Genomic DNA, 16,479 nt, shown 5'->3' on the forward strand with positions numbered 1-16,479 from the left:
TGTCATAAAAATTCCAATTCTTCACATTAATAATGGATCCCAGGTACTCAAACTTGCTGACTTCCTCAATTCTTTTTCTATTAAGGTACACTCGTTTCTCAAGAGCTTCCCTGTTTGTATTTTCTTTGAGAACCATAATCTTTGTCTTGCTAAGATTGAGTTGAAGTCCTCTGTTATTACTGATCTTGTTAACTGTGTTAAGAATTTGTCCTGGTTCTTCAATGTCATTACAAAGGAGTACTGTATCATCAGCATACCTCAGATTACTGATCAATCTACCTATCCTAATTCCTGTCTTGAGCTTATCCAATGCTTCATGCTTGATGTCCTGCATATATATATATATATACTAAACAAGTGAGGAGAAAGTAAACATCCTAACTCCTTTTTCAACCTGAAGCCAATCAATCACTCCAACACCTGTTCCCTGTGGCTTCTTGCTCCCTGTGCAAGTTGGCTATCAACCTGATAGTGTGTTGAGGAAAACCCATTCTTTTCATTACTTCCCACAGTTTCATATGCTGAACACAGTCAAGAGCTTTAGTGTAGTCTAAGAAAAACATTAGAGGGAGTCTGAATTCTTTATATTTTTCTATAATCTGTCTAAGGCAAAGGATCTGATCTTTGGTGCCCTTACCTTTCCTAAACCTGGTAAGGTTTAGGAAAGGTAAGGGCACCAGAAGAAACTAGAGGAAAGGAAAAGCAGGTTTTCCTAAAACATGCTTGTTCCTTGGGTATCTCTGCCTCAACTTTGCCCTCAATCATATTTAGCATGATCTTCAATAAATTTTGCTTGCATGAGATATTAAACTAATAGTTCTACAGTTCTTGCAAGCTTTCATATCTCCTTTCTTATGTAGTGGTATAAAAACAGACTTCTTCCAGTCTCTAGACCATGAGTCTCCCATTTGCTGTTATGGTAGCATTATAACATATTTTCATCTCAAACAAAATACAGAATTTTTTTTTATTGTATACAGAAACATACTATCATTTTTTAAAAAAAATTCTGAGAAATATGAAAAATAAATTTTTTGTTAATTTCTATCCAAATGCATTCTATATTCAATATCACATTTTTACATTGCAGATAAATTTTCTTCTGTTAATGACAATCTACAACCTCCTAGAAGAAACTTTTGATTTTCTAATGAAAAAGATTTCTTATCACTGATTGCTGAGCTGTACTAGTTTAACGTTTGACCCCAACATCTAATTCTTATCTAAACAACATTTAATTATTTCAAACAGATTCCTGCAAGAATCTACGCCAAATGCCATTGATCAAATGTAAATGCATAAACTGGTATATCAGTTTATTTGCCTTGTTAATTAAAATGTTTTTCTTATAAAAACTTACCAATTTTTATTTTTTTATTCTTCAATTTAAAAAAATTAAATTGAGGAATAAAAAATATGCATAATTTCTTACTTATCTAGTAATGTGTAGAAAACTCTTATGAAAAGCTTACTTTAGTCCAAGGGCCAATAAACACCACATTCTTATTATTTTATTATAACAATAAGAGTGGACTTCCTATTATGTGTCTTATAATGCAAGTGACATCATGTGATGATGGTAATAACATCTAAGCTGAATAAATATCAATACTTAACAAGAAACTAAATTTTAATAATTCATCATACCTATCAGCTGTGCACTTCCCCAAATGAATGGAAGAAACTGATAGTCATCTAAACTCCAAACTCCATGACTTCCTGCAGGTTCCATTCTATATGTTATCTGCAATTTTCTCATTAAAACAAGGTACCTGTAAATAAAACAAGTATTAGAAAAGTGAATTTGTATTTCATATATATGGATTTTGTACAAACATTTGATGCAAAATGACAACCCAGTACAGACCAAAACTGATTAATAATCAAAATTTGATTAATAAAGCATCTCCTATGTTTTTTTGTAACAGAAAAAGAACAAACCTTAAAATACAGTTTCTTATTCAGGGGTGAGAGAAAGCATTCCGAGGGGTGCAAGCTGGAAAATATTCCAGCATATATTGACTAATTATTTAAATCACATTTGCTTTTTCCATGAGAGGAAAAACGTTATACAAAATAAATTACATTTAAGATATATAATCTTTCAACCAATACAGAATTATTCTATTTCACCAAAGAACCATTTTATTTGTTACATTTTAAGAAATTAAAAACCACTATATTCAAAAATTATCCCCGAATGTACTGCCACTCACAAACGCTCACATGTGCGCCTAAGCTGAATGCATGGACACTTGCCATTGTCATGAGAAACGTCATTTTGTTGATATGTATAATATGAATAAATTCATATTATACATATGTACAAATTTGTTGTACATATGTTGACGTTTGTACATGTGCACAAATATCAACAAAGTGAATCAAGTGACAAACAATTGCTATTTTTTTTGTTAGCAGTAATCAGTAAGCAAAGAAAACTTGATTAAATTTTTTTTCTCTCGAATTTTGAAAAGTTTAGTAAGAACTAATTTTTGTTTGCGTGTTATTTTATAATTTTCTTAAGGAACCATGGCCAAATGCGTAGTTAAATAATATGTAAATATTAATTTATTATTTGTAGTAATCCTTGCCATGTCAAAAAGACGCCAATGGAAAGATGATTACGTTGCTTACGGATTTACTTGTGCAACAGAAAAAGTACTCAAAGACCATAATGCATTTTATGTTGCAAAATATTTTCAAACTCCAATCTTAAACCATTAAAGTTGTTAGAACATTTCAGCAATCAGCATGGTGGTAAAGCTGCAGGACATACATTTAACATCTTGACCTGTCGCGGACGCCAGAGGTGGCGCTAGTGTCCTTGGTAAATGTGGCGGTCGAGTTTAGCTAGTCTAGAAAACGTGTTTTTAAAGTTAAATATAGTGTGGCTTTTTGTCACAAATTGTGCTGCAATTGTGCATCGGTTAGAAACAAGTGTCCTTCAGTGGTATTATTGTTTAGAACTGTGTTGTATATATTGTGTTTTTACTGCCGTTTGTTTCACTATATCAACGTGTAAAGATGGCGTCCAACAAGAAACGTACGTCAGCGGCGCGCAGGACTTCTACTACTACACGAAAGGCTGGCTCAGCGTTAGATTTTCGCAATGGATGCGTTGCGGAAACTGCTATATATATGCACCGAAAAATGTGAAGGATCTGTGGTCGGTCTGACAAAATGAGAAGAAGGAAAATGTCGACGTATGTGAGAAGTGTCGGGATAGGCTGGAGCGTTTAGGAATGGAAGCTGACATCGGGACCGTAGCGGAAGAACTTCGGCGGGAGTTTATGAAAATGAAAAATGACCTTCATCTTCTTCATGAGGAAGTGGAAGTGATCGGTAAGGAGATACTGGAAGTTAAAGATGAGTTTAATGTGTTAAACAGAGAAATTAGGACTATAGAGATTACTTTAGCTGAAGTAACTAGAACAGGATTACATATGGGTGAGTCTTTGGTGAATGATTCAGTAATAAATAGTATGGGAGTGATTGGGAGTCAACATAATAAAACCACAAGTGACCTAGAAGAAATGAGATGTAGTGAGAGTGGGGGGGTAAGTAATAGAGAGTTGAGTAATGAAGCTAGGAGAGTCAGGCTGAATAGTGTAGAAAATGAGTCCATGAGTGTGGACTTGAATGAAGTTATGAGTGGTAAAATATATGGTGATTCTATGATTAAGGGTATGGAGAGTGGTATGCATGAGGAGTGCTTGGCTGATGGGACAATAGAAAGAGTGGCTTTAGCAATAAAGAGAGGGCATGAAACAGACAAGATGATAGTTATGGTGGGTACGAATGACCTGAGAGGTAGTATAAATCGGGTAGGAAAAGATTTAAGAACATTATTAGATATTGTGAAGAGGAAAAGTGTCAATGGGAGAATAGTGTGTGTGTGCTGCCTCGTTTTGACAATTACGAGTTAAGTAGACGAGCAATGATAATGAATGATATGATTGCAAGAATGTGCAGAAAAAGAGGTCTGGAGTTTGTTGATGTTTGGAGTGTGTTTGAAGGAAAAAGGCAATTGTATGCTAGAGATGGACTGCATCTTAACATGGAAGGACATAAGCGATTGAAGAAGTTATTGTTTTCTGAACAGGTTGAAGTTATTGGGCAGGGAAACTAATATTGAAAAGGTTGAGTGTAAGAGAGAGAAACTTTAGCACTGATTGTGTATTTATTAATCCTTATAGGCAGAATAAATTGCAGAAGAGCGGGGATAAAAATCGACATAGGACTACAGTAGTTAGTGACTTATATATCAGTTCTAAAGCCGGTACAAGATCTAGAGGGAATCTGCAATTTTTGTATACCAATGCTAGAAGCATTCAAAATAAGAGAGAAGAATTTTTGGCATTAGTCAGTGAAATCTCACCAAAAGTTGTAGGCATTAGTGAAACTTGGCTGTCAGCAGAAGATGTGGTCACTGGAATTGAATGTGATGGGTACAGTATTTTCAGGGAGGATAGAGAAGATAGAACAGGAGGAGGAGTACTGTTGATGATAGCTGATGTGTTGCAGCCAAAGAAAGTAGTATATCATGATGATAGACATGTGAATGAGAGTTCATTTGAGGCAGTCTGGTGCGAAATAGTGACCAACGCAACCAAATATACAGTTGGATGCTGCTATAGGCCAGGGAGTAAGGGGGGAGATATTGAATTCATGCATCAGCAACTTAGTGCAATGAGTGAAGGCTTAGTGATTATTATGGGGGATTTTAATTATGGTGATATCAATTGGAAGGAGGAAATATCACGTAGCAAAAAGGAAATGGAGTTCATACATCTTCTACGAGATAATTACTTGAAACAGCACGTAACTGAAGGGACACGTGGTGTGAGAGTGTTGGACCTGGTTATTGGTTCAGAGGTTATATGCATAAGTAAGGTGTCCTCGTTACCTCCAGTTGGTGAAAGCGATCATGTGGTATTGACTTGGGAGGTTGCAAAATCTGTGGATTTTTCTATTAAGAAGGGGTATGTACGGAACTACAGGTTAGGCAATTATAACAAGCTTCGGAGTGAGCTTGCAGCCATCCCATGGCAAAACATATTGCAAGGGAAAGATGTTAGCAGTGCTTGGGATAAAATCAGCGGGTATCTGAGGAAAGCAATATCAGATTGTGTCCCTATGGTCAGGAGGTCAAACAAGGCAGGCATTAGATGGATGAGCAGTAGTATCAAGCTTGAATTGCAAAAAAAGAAAATGTTATGGAGAATTTACAAGGAGAAGGGCGATCAGGACACCCATGAGCAGTACAAGGCTCAAGCTGGGAAGGTTACCAGCATAGTAAGAAAAGCTAAATCAGATTATGAGAAGACCTTAGCCAAAGAGATCAAGGGTAATCCCAAAGAGTTCTTCCGCTATGTGGCAAGTAAGAGGAAGAATGACTTCGGAAGGATAACCTTAGTGGGTGCTGATGGTATTGAAGTGACAAAATCAGATGTAATAGTCGAGTTACTGAGTGATCACTTCTCAAAAGTCTATCACCCAAGTGAGGATGTTTCTATACCTATAGCAATACCTAATGTGAGAATTGAAGCTAAAGAATCAGAGGTATTAAATATATTGCAAAACTTAAATGCAAACACTGCGGTAGGCTTAGATGGAATATCAGCTCGGGTGTTGCGTGAATATGCAAATGAATTGTCAACCCCTCTTACCTGGATATTTAATTTAAGTTTGAACTCTGGTATGGTCCCTAGGGAGTGGAAGTTAGGCAAAGTGGTTCCTTTGCATAAGGGTGGCTCTAAAACTGCGGTATTGAATTACAGACCAATCACCATCTCAGGAGTAGTGGTAAAAGTATTGGAAAAGTTGGTTAAAGACAAAATTCAAGAATGGGTGGATCAGGATATGATACTCTATAGAGGCCAACATGGTTTTGTTAAAGGTAGATCCTGCCTTAGCAATCTATTAACTATTCATAATAGAATAACATCTGAGTTGGACAAAGGAACTGGCTACACAGTGGTACTTCTGGATTTTGCTAAGGCTTTTGACAGGATACCCCATAGAACACTGTTACGCAAATTGGAGCAGATGGGAATGGATATTAAATTCGTGATATGGATAGGAGAATGGCTCAGGGAGAGATACCATAAGGTGGTGTATGGAGGAGCCGAGTCCAGAATGAGGCAGGTGACCAGTGGTGTGCCTCAGGGCTCTGTGCTTGGGCCAATGTTGTTTAATTTGTATATAAATGATATAGGAAATGGCTTATAGGGAGATATTCAATTGTTTGCTGATGATGCAAAGTTGTGTAGTGCAATAAAAAATCAAGCTGATGTTGAAAGTTTGCAGGAGGATTTAAATAAGCTGGTAAAATGGGCAAAAGAAAATGGATGTCAGTTCAATGTGGAAAAGTGTAAAGTCATGCATTTTGGGATTAAAAGATTACCAGCTGTGTACTACATCGATGGAAAGGTACTCCAAGAGATTGATGAGGCTAGGGACTTAGGGGTATTGGTAGATAGGGAGATGAAGTTCAGAGGACACATTGCTAAGGTGTCCAAGATTGCACATAGGATTACTTGGTTGTTGAGGAACACACTGACATCCAGAGATAAAGAGGTTATTATTCCCCTTTATAAAGCATTGATACTTCCACATTTGGATTACTGTGCTCAGGTCTGGTCACCTGGATTCCTTGGAGATGAGGAGGCTGTGGAGAGGGTTCAGAGAAGAGTGACCAAGTTGGTGAGTGGTATAAAAAATGCTCCCTACATTGATAGATTGAGAGCTTGTGGATTGCAGAGATTGGTTGATAGGCGAAGAAGAGGGGATATGATAGAAACATTCAAATTACTAAAAGGTTTTTATAGGATTGATGCAGGGGAAATGTTTCAGCTGTGTGATAGTGATGGAAGAACAAGAGGTCATCTCTGGAAATTAAAGAAGAGTGTGGTTAACAAAGGTGTCAGAACAAGGTTTTTTGCCTGGAGGGTGGTGAATGAGTGGAATTCATTGCAAGACTTAGTTGTGAGCTCTTTGTCTGTAAATGAATTCAAGAAGAGATATGACAGATATCGTTTTGCTAGTTTGGGTCTCCCGCGATGAGTCTACTGACTCCATGGAGATACCCGTAATAATAATAAAGTCTAAACCATGTGCACTGGAAATTGCAAAAATTGTATTAGGTTCTGAAGCACATAAGAAAATTCAGCAGATTCTGTTATCAAGATCACGCATTCAAGACATCAGTCAGGATATTTTATTGCAAGTAGTACAAGATATTAAAACCAGTCCTGTGAAAGCGTGTATTATTAGATGAGTTAAGTGACGTTGATAATTGCAGTGAGTTATTAGTTTTTGTGCGATACATAAAGGAAATTTTGGAAGAATTTTTATTTTGTGATCAACTGGAACTGATGGCAAAAGGAATTTTTAATCACATTAAAAACTTTTTCTTGAAACATCAAATACCAATGGATGTGATTAGCAAAATATGTACTGGTGGTGCACCTGCGATGTTAGGCAAAAATTCTGTTTTTTTTTTTTGCTTATATCAAAAGTACAGCAAGTTACAGTAACACATTGCATGTTGCACTGCCATGCACCTGCATCAAAAACTTTGCCAGAGAACTTAAAAAAATATTTAGCTATAGCGGTAAACCTAGTAAATTATATTCGAGGACGGGCGCTTAATCATTGTATCTTTCATTTAAGTTAAGGGATATTACATCCCATATTGTTTCTTAGCCGAATATAGAAACTATATAAATTTCGGCGATTCCAAGCGTAAGCAAATACCTGAGTGCAACACCTGACCCATTTGGTAGTGCAAACTGAGGCAACTCATAGTAAGGGTGGAGCAAGCTCCGATCACTATTCTTGGTATTTACCCATAATGTGAACTTAGCTCCTAGGAGCTGTATTTACAGCTGGAGCTGTATTTATTCTTGGATCACTATTCTTGGTATTTACCCATAATGTGAACTTAGCTCCTAGGAGCTGTATTTACAGCTGGAGCTGTAAATTACACTTAGGAGCTTGGTATTTACCCATAAAGTGAACTTGGCTCCTAGGAGCCAAGTTCACGTTATGGGTAAATACCAAGAATAGTGATCGGAGCTTGCTCTACCCTCACTATGAGTTGCCTCAGTTTGCACTACCAAATGGGTCAGGTATTGCACTATTGTGAACATAATGTGAACTTAGCTCCTAGGAGCTAAGTTCACATTATAGGTAAATACCAAGAATAGTGATCGGAGCTTGCTCCACCCTTACTATGAGTTACCTCAGTTTGCACTACCAAATGGGTCAGGTGTTGCACTATCCAGGTATTTGCTTACGCTTGGAATCGCCGAACTTTATATAGTTTCTATATTCGGCATGAAACTCTTTGAGTTTCTTATTCGGCTAAGAAACAATATGGGATGTAATAACCCTTAACTTAAATAAGTTCATGTCGCCGAATTGAAGCCTTTGGCTCTTCGTATAATTAGTATCTTTCATGCTTTTTAGCGAAGAAATTGGCGCTAACCATTGTGTGCTTCTTTATCACATTGACATAAGATGGCTCTCCAAGGGACGTATGCTTAGCAGGTTTTTTTGAAATGCACAAGGAGATTATTAACTTTCTTACTAGCCAGAATTGTAATTTAGTTCAAGATTTTGAAAGAAGAGATGCAGTAATTTGATTGGCCTACTTAGCAGATATTTTCGCTCACCTAAATGAATGAAATATATCAATGCAAGGGTATGGTAAGAACATAACATCTAGTGAAAAATTATTTGCTTTTATTGAAAAACTAAAAATTTGGATATGTCGAGTTGAAAATGGTAATTTTGCGAACTTTTCCTTGCTTGATGAAATTGTTCAGGAAAATGAAAAAAATCACAATTTTACCTGAAATTGTAATACATTTGCAACAATTGATTGATTCTTTTCATGGATATTTTTCCACGGGAGATACTGGCAAAGAGCCGAGGTGGATATGATCCATTTCTTTTTGATCTTCATTCTATAAACGATGGTAATTTAATAAAAGACGACCTTATTGAAATGCGAGCCAGTGCACGTATTCAAATGGAATTTGAAAAATTGGATATAGAACAATTCTGGTGTACTCAGAACCATTTCATCTACCATTAGATACCACCTATCTTTGTGAAATGGGATTTTCATTACTTTTGCACATAAAAAAACCCCGAAATCGCTTAAATGCAAGTGATCATATGCACGTAACCCTTTCAAAAAAGGAACCTAGCTTTCAAAATATTATTATGAAAAAAGCAACGACAAATTAGTCACTAAAAATGGATATGTTATTTTGATTTTATGTTGATACACATACGTATTTTTCAATAAATTGTTTTGCAATAAATTTTATTTTCTAACAAATAAAAAACATTTTTTCAAGGGGGTATGAGAATGTAAAGTGAAGTTCACTGGGGTGTTTAAGAGACCTCCAGGGAGTCAGGGACTCATCGAGTGAGGCCATACTACACGCAGCATCATACTTATTCTTGAATTCATTCACGCTGCTTGCATACACACAACATCTAATGGCAATCCATTCTAATCACACACCATTCTATGAGAGAAAAATCTAGATCTCATACCCCTTCTTAGTGGCATTCATTCTCAGCTTTCAAAGATGGCTTCTTGTCCTTTCCCCACCCTCCATAAAATAAAGAATTCCATCAACTGAAATCCTGTATAACTCTTTTAGCAGTTTGTAAGTCTCAATTATATCATCCCTCTTTCTGCTGTTTGCTAGTGTGTACAGTATAAATTCTTAATCTGTCTTCATAATCAGTATTCCACAATCCTGATATCAATTTTAACACTCTCCACCATATCAGAATCACAATAGAAACCAGGAGACCAAACCTGTGCACAATAGTCTAAGTGAGGTCTTATCAAGGCCTTGTAAAGAGGCAAAATGACATCCTTATCTTTACACATGAAAGTTCGTTTCAGCATTGCAATTAGCTTTTGAGTTGTATTTGCAATCTTTGGCCTCTGAACTTCAACTTCCTATCTACTAAAACTCCAAGATCACTAGCCTTATCAGGTTCTTCTAGCAATAATCCAACCAATATAATAAGACACTGGATATCTAATTATGCCAAAGTGCATGACTTGACATTTACTGGCATTGAACTGACATCCATTTTCCCGTGCCCACAATTCCAGCCTATTTAAATCATTCTGCAAATACTGCATATCATGAATAACAGTGGACCTGATCTTTGTGGTACACTACTGGTTACCTTAAATCTTGCAGACTCATATCCCACATATACCACTTTTTTGATATCTGATAGTCAGCCATCCTCTTATCCATGCTAACATTTTATAGCCAAACCCGTACTCTCCAATTTATGCAACAGTCTTCCATGCTGTATTCTGTCAAAAAGTCTTAGCAAAATCCAAAAGTATTATGGTATATCCATTCTCCGTGTCTAGCTCAATGGTAACATTATTATAGAATGTGAGCAAGTTGCTGAAATGACCTTCCCTTAGTAAATCCCTAAGTAGAGATTCTCTGTGAACCCATTTCTGAATGTGAGCCCTAACCAACTTTTCCAAAATCTTCACTACCACTACTGAGATACCGATTGGTCAATAGCTGGATAGATCAGTCTTTGTGCCACCCTTGCTTGTGCAATGGGATTACCATAGTTTTTTTTTTTCTCCTGCAAAATCTTCCCTGTTCTGAGACTCAAATTATACAACCTGGTCAAAGGAATAGCCAGTTCAGTTGGACACTCTTTTAGCGTGTCCAACTGAACTGGCTATTTAGAGAGTATTAGAGCTATCGCCCAAACTTATTCAGTTTGTGCGATAGCTCTAATACTTCCTCCTCATGCACCTGAATTTCTTCATCCAGTGAAGAGATAGTAGTGAGCTTAATGTTGCATACACTAGGTTGATAGCTTCTAGAAAAATGGGCACCACTCATCAGTTGAACAACCTCTTCTGTATCTGACACCCTCACACCCATACAATACTTAGAATCACTATACGAAATAAAAAGGATATTATTTGGTATGGTGACTCTGTCATAAAGCATGCTGTTGATGAGTTGGTTATAACTTCAAGTTTTTCCAGAACAAAAATAACTCTACTGAATGCAGAGTTATTCTTTCTTTTACTTGCTGCATAGCAATAGAATTCTTTGGGGTTATCTTAACTTGCAGAGCCAGTTTCTTTTCATACTCGGCTTTCTTAACTTTCTTGACTTAGCTTTCTGTACAACGGTAGTAACTTTTCTGGCTTGCTGCTTATAATTTTCATAACAGACATCATCCTTATGCACATGGTATTCCTTCCACATTCATTTAACTCCTACCCTATTTATTCTTTGAACTCTCAGGACACATTCTGATACTGCATCATTTAAGTATTTTTAAATGCTTCCTATGCACTGTCGATATTCTTCCTATCCAGCAACTGATACTATTCCGCTGAACTCAGTATGCTCCTCAGTTGGTCATAATTTCCTGTTTTGTAGTTTGGCATGTAACCTTTTCTGAATGGAACATTCATAAACTTAGTCACTTCCCAAGTGAGTACCGCATGATCACTGTCACCAACTAGAGGCAGAATAGTTACATCTTTAACTGAATTACCCTCTGACACTATAATCAAATCTAACACTCTTTAACCTTAAGTTCCTTCTATCATATGCTGCTTGAAGAACTTGTCTCACGACAGTTCAATTAATTCCATTCCATCCTTCTCATGAGATTTTACCGTTACCCAATCAATGTTTGGATAATAAAGTTCCCCATTAAAATTACTCTTTTCATACCCATTATCTTTATTTGGTGATGCTTTTCTTCGTCAATAGTAACCAATCTACAATATCCCACTATATAATTGATCTTGTTAGATTCCATATCACACTAGATGGCTGTAAACTCACTGCCACATGAAATATTATTATTAGTAGTAGTACTACAATCATAGGTCCCTACTCTAACTGGATTCAAGTCATCCAATAGCAACACACCCTCTCCTCTCCTATCCTTCCTAAAAATACTGTACCCTTGACACTCAATAACAGTTAGTAGGTCTGATTCTGATAGCAAGGTCTTACTAATACATACAATCTGAGGTCACAATATAATGACTAAGGCAACAAACTCTATCCCTTTGTTTCTGATACTCCTAGCATTTGTGTAGACATAATAATCTATCTGTTTGTTCTATTATATAGTCTTGTCAGCAGTCTGCCTGACACAGTTGGGACACATACTTCTAGAGTCGTGAAGAGCTTTCTTCTGGGCATCTTATCATATGCCTTTTCCAGATTTACAAAACTTATATACAAATCCTTGTTATATTCACAAGATTTCTCAACTAATTGTCTTCAAGTGAAAATCTGACCCTGACAACCTCTATTTGGCATGAATCCAGCATGTTCTTCACCAAACTTCCTTTCCACAATTATCATAGCTGTTTCTCAAGTATACTTGCATAAATCTTACAGGAACACTCAGCAAGGAAATACCTCTGTAATTCTGACATTCAGTTTTATTTCCCTTTTATAAACGGATAATATGAGTGCTCTACTCCAATAATTGGAAATTCAGTCTTCTGACTAGGCATTCTGAATTATTCTGTGCAGTCACTGTAAAACTTTTATACTTCCATATTTGAGCATTTCTGGTCAAATTTCATCTACTCCAGCTATCTTTCTGCATTTCAGGTTTTTTGATGACTTTTTCTAATTCAAATATGAATATGTATTCCTGACTGCATTCCTGTTGGGAGTTTTCTACCACCATGCTGGCACTGCTTGTTTCATTTAGCAGTCTTTCAAAGTAATTACTCCAAACATGTAGAATACCTTCATCTTCAGTTTTCATGTCACCTTTTATCATCTCTGATTCCTTTTACAATACTTTTTCCTCCATTTCTAAGCTTTTTTCAATAGCCTCCAGAATATTTTTCCACCTTCCTGATATTTATTTTCTATGTTCTTACCAAGACTTTCCATGACTTTTGTTTAGCTAGTTTTACACAGTGCTTTGCTTTCTTACATTTTTCTCTGTATTCTCTAAGAGCACAAGCTGACTTACTTGACAGGGATGTCCATATGCTTTCTTCTTTTCCTTCACTGCCTCTTTAATTTCCTGAGTCCACTATGGAGTTCTGATTTTTTAAACCTTACAGACAACCTCACAGCATGCCTCTCTAGCTGAATGAAATAATCTTTTCTTCAGGGTTTGTCACCGAATCACAAAGGTTTGGTTCTTGTTTTCAAACTCTTTCATTTCTTCTTGAATGATACTTGTGTATTTTGGTCTACAGTTAACTTCTGAAAGATGCTCAACTTTGATTTCTTTTAAAATTTTCTCGCACACTCTGCTTTTCAATATGAAATTCAATTTGAAATCCTCTGTATACTCTCATTTAACGAACCAATGGGAAAACATCGCTATGAACTATAACATAGTCAATGAGACTTTTCATAAGACCAAAGAAAGTCTACTGGGATGTGATTTTTTTTAGCAGCTAGTTACAGTGAGTCAGTCTATAATAACGTTCTACACATGAGAGATAACTCTATTAATTTACTCAGTTATTTCTCACATGGAGAATACTGTTATAGATTAAAATACTTAATTCAGGAAAAATATTTATTTACAATTTTAAAAACAATATCTACCGAGTTTTTATTTTAAAATTGGACATATTAGTGCAGAAAATAAATTCTAAAATCTAATTTATTCTGGAGCATTTAGAATATCTATTCTCAAATTTATTCAAGAACACACATGAATAATGGTTCTTTAGAGAACTGTACCTGTTGAATATCCTAAGTATGGATGCAATAGAATCTTCTTCTTTAAGTGCTCCAATTTTGAACAAACAACAAAGTAACATAGCAAATGACATTTCATGGCCTAGAAATAGAATTACAATATACAGCAATTATTTGGAAAAGTGGATAACTGAAATCAAATTATCAATTATATAAAACAAAAATGCTCCTGAAGGATCAAAGTAAACTAGCAGGTGACTGCAGCTCCCTCTGTAAACACTAAAAACAAATAGATAGAGGGGATCACCTGCTAGTTCACTTCACCTGCTGGCAAGCCATGGCTTCTGATGTCTAATTCTCACTTTCTTGTAGTTCATTCTATAAGTGTTCATTTGGATATTAAACAAATGTATTCTATATTGGCTGGAAACTATATTTCTTTACTTAGAATACCACGATATAACAGATATGAGTCCTATACAAGCAGGTATGTCTCTCCAGGCTTTTAAATGAACTAATTATTAATGGTTAAAATATACTTTTGTCTGTAAGTTGCATGTTTTCAGGTCAGTATACATGTTTGCAGGATTGGGGGGGGGGGATTTTACTGGGAGTAAAATTCTACCTCCAAAAAGAACAGTAAACTTACCTCCATTTATGGGGTGCTTGAGGGTCAAAGCTGTATAACTGAGAGGAGACCTTCACATAGCCTTTAAGGGAATGCAGAGAACTAACCAGGGCTTCTGAATAATGTCCAATCCTCACCTTCTCGTGGTACACTCTGTTAGGTATCTACCTGGATACTGACCAAATGAGGATCAGCTGGCAATTTGGGATTTAGCCGACCAAATTGTATTCTTATTGGCTTAAACCAAAATATGAAATGATGGTACAACATGACAGAATTTCATGCAGGCTGGGGTGTTGGTTTAACCTCGTTAAACCAACACCCCAGCACCAACACCCTGGTTCCCCGGTTAAACCCGGTTAAAACCTGTTGTTTTCACCAGGGAACCAGAGCAAACAGCAAAAAAGTCAGCTACTGGAACAAATATTAACACACAGCCCAACTCAATATCAGTACTATCGACATAAGAAGCCTGAATGCCAAAGAAATGGAGCTAGCTGAGGAATTGGATAAGTACCTGATCAACATAATAATAATAGGGGTGACTGAAACAAAAAAGGCAAAAACTGGTGAGATCTTTCTGAACAATAAATACAAAATGTTATATTCAGGCAATAACAATCAAGGAAAAGAAGGAGTAGCCAGAGTATTCAACACTAAATATGAGGCTAATCTTCTTGAATGGCAGGCAGTCTCAAGTAGAGTGATGTGGGCAAATATGAGAATGAGGAACTGGACAATGAGACTTATTTGTGCCTATGGTCCCACAGGAGGTTCTACTAAGGTAGAAGTGGAGGAATTTTTTGAGGCTTTAGAGAAAGCAACTGACACAATGAAAAAGGAAAAGTTGGTCCTTGATGGGGATCTAAATAGCAGAGTAGAAATGATTGTCAGGCATAGAAAAATATATTGGGAAAATTTGGAGAAAAGAGCAAAGCTAATAATAATGGCAAATACCTGTTGGATTTCTGTTCAGGACATGGACTAGTTATTACTAACACAATGTTCCAACATAAAAATGTGCAAAAATTCACATGGAGAGAAGAGGCAAGGAATAAGAAGTCTCAATGACTATGTTATTGTTGATGGTGATGTTTTTTCCCCGGTGCAGGACACCAGAGTGTACAGATGATTTGAAATTGCAAGTGATCACCATTTAGTCTTGAGTAAGATAAATTGAATTTCATACTGAAAAGAAGAACATATAAGAAAGTTTTAAAGCGAATAAAAGTTGAGCAGTTCTCAAGTATGAACTGTAACTAAAATGCACAAACATATTATTCAAAAAAAAAAAATGACAGAGTTTGAGAAAAGGAACCAAACTTGGAGATTCAGTGGCAGGCCCTGATAAAAACAAAACTGTGATTGATTCAGCCAGAGAGGCATGTGGTAAGATTGTCTGCAAGGATAGAAAAATCAGAACCCCATGGTGGACACAGGAAGTTAAAGAGACAGTGAAGGAAAAGAATATGAAAAGTTCCTGGCAAATAAGTCAGCTTGTGCTCTTAGAGAACACATACAAATGTAAGAAAGCTAAACACTGTGTAAAACTAGCTAAACAAAAGTCATGGGAAGACTTTTGTTTAGCTAGTTTCGGTAAGAACATAGAAAATAAATATCAAGAAGGTGGCAAGATATTCTGGAGGTTGTTGAAGAAGCTCAGAAATGGAGGAAAAAGTGCTGTAAAAGGAATTAGAGATGATAAAGGTGACATGAAAACTGGAGAAAAACATATCCTTGAAGTATGGAGTAAATACTTCAAAAAATTGCTAAATGAAATAAGCAATGATAGCACAGTGGTAAAAAACACTCAACAGACATGCAGTTAGGAATACATATCCATACTTAAAGTAGAAAACGCCATCAAAGGCCTGAAATGTGGAAAGACAGCAGGAGTAGATGCTATTCGACCAGAAATGCTCAAGTATGGAGGTATAAGTCTTACAGTGGCTGCACTGCATAGTTCAGAAGGCCTGGTCACAGGGATGGATTCCAGATGATTGGAGTAGAGTTCTCATAGTACCCATATATAAAAAGGGAAATAAAACTGAATGTGAGAATTACAGAGACATTTCTCTGTTGAGTATTCCTGGTAAGATTTATGCAAGTATACTTGAG

At 36.3% G+C, this 16,479-nt stretch overlaps 1 protein-coding gene across 1 annotated transcript in view; it reads right to left on the reverse strand.

The window, feature by feature from the left end:
• Positions 1-16,479, reverse strand: part of LOC150110695 (serine/threonine-protein phosphatase 2A activator-like) — a 129,639-nt gene that overhangs the window by 38,631 nt on the left and 74,529 nt on the right. Inside the window, exons 6-7 of the mRNA XM_090395740.1 lie at positions 13,776-13,875; positions 1,648-1,772 (exon numbers count right to left, since the gene is read on the reverse strand). Coding sequence (XP_090251866.1) covers positions 1,648-1,772; positions 13,776-13,875 — 225 coding nt within the window. The remainder of the gene's footprint in view (positions 1-1,647; positions 1,773-13,775; positions 13,876-16,479) is intronic.

This window comes from Typopeltis vanoorti, chromosome 1 (genome assembly GCF_054136105.1).
Source record: "Typopeltis vanoorti isolate ZY-2024b chromosome 1, IOZ_Tvanoo_1.0, whole genome shotgun sequence".
Lineage (NCBI taxonomy): Eukaryota > Metazoa > Arthropoda > Arachnida > Uropygi > Thelyphonidae > Typopeltis > Typopeltis vanoorti.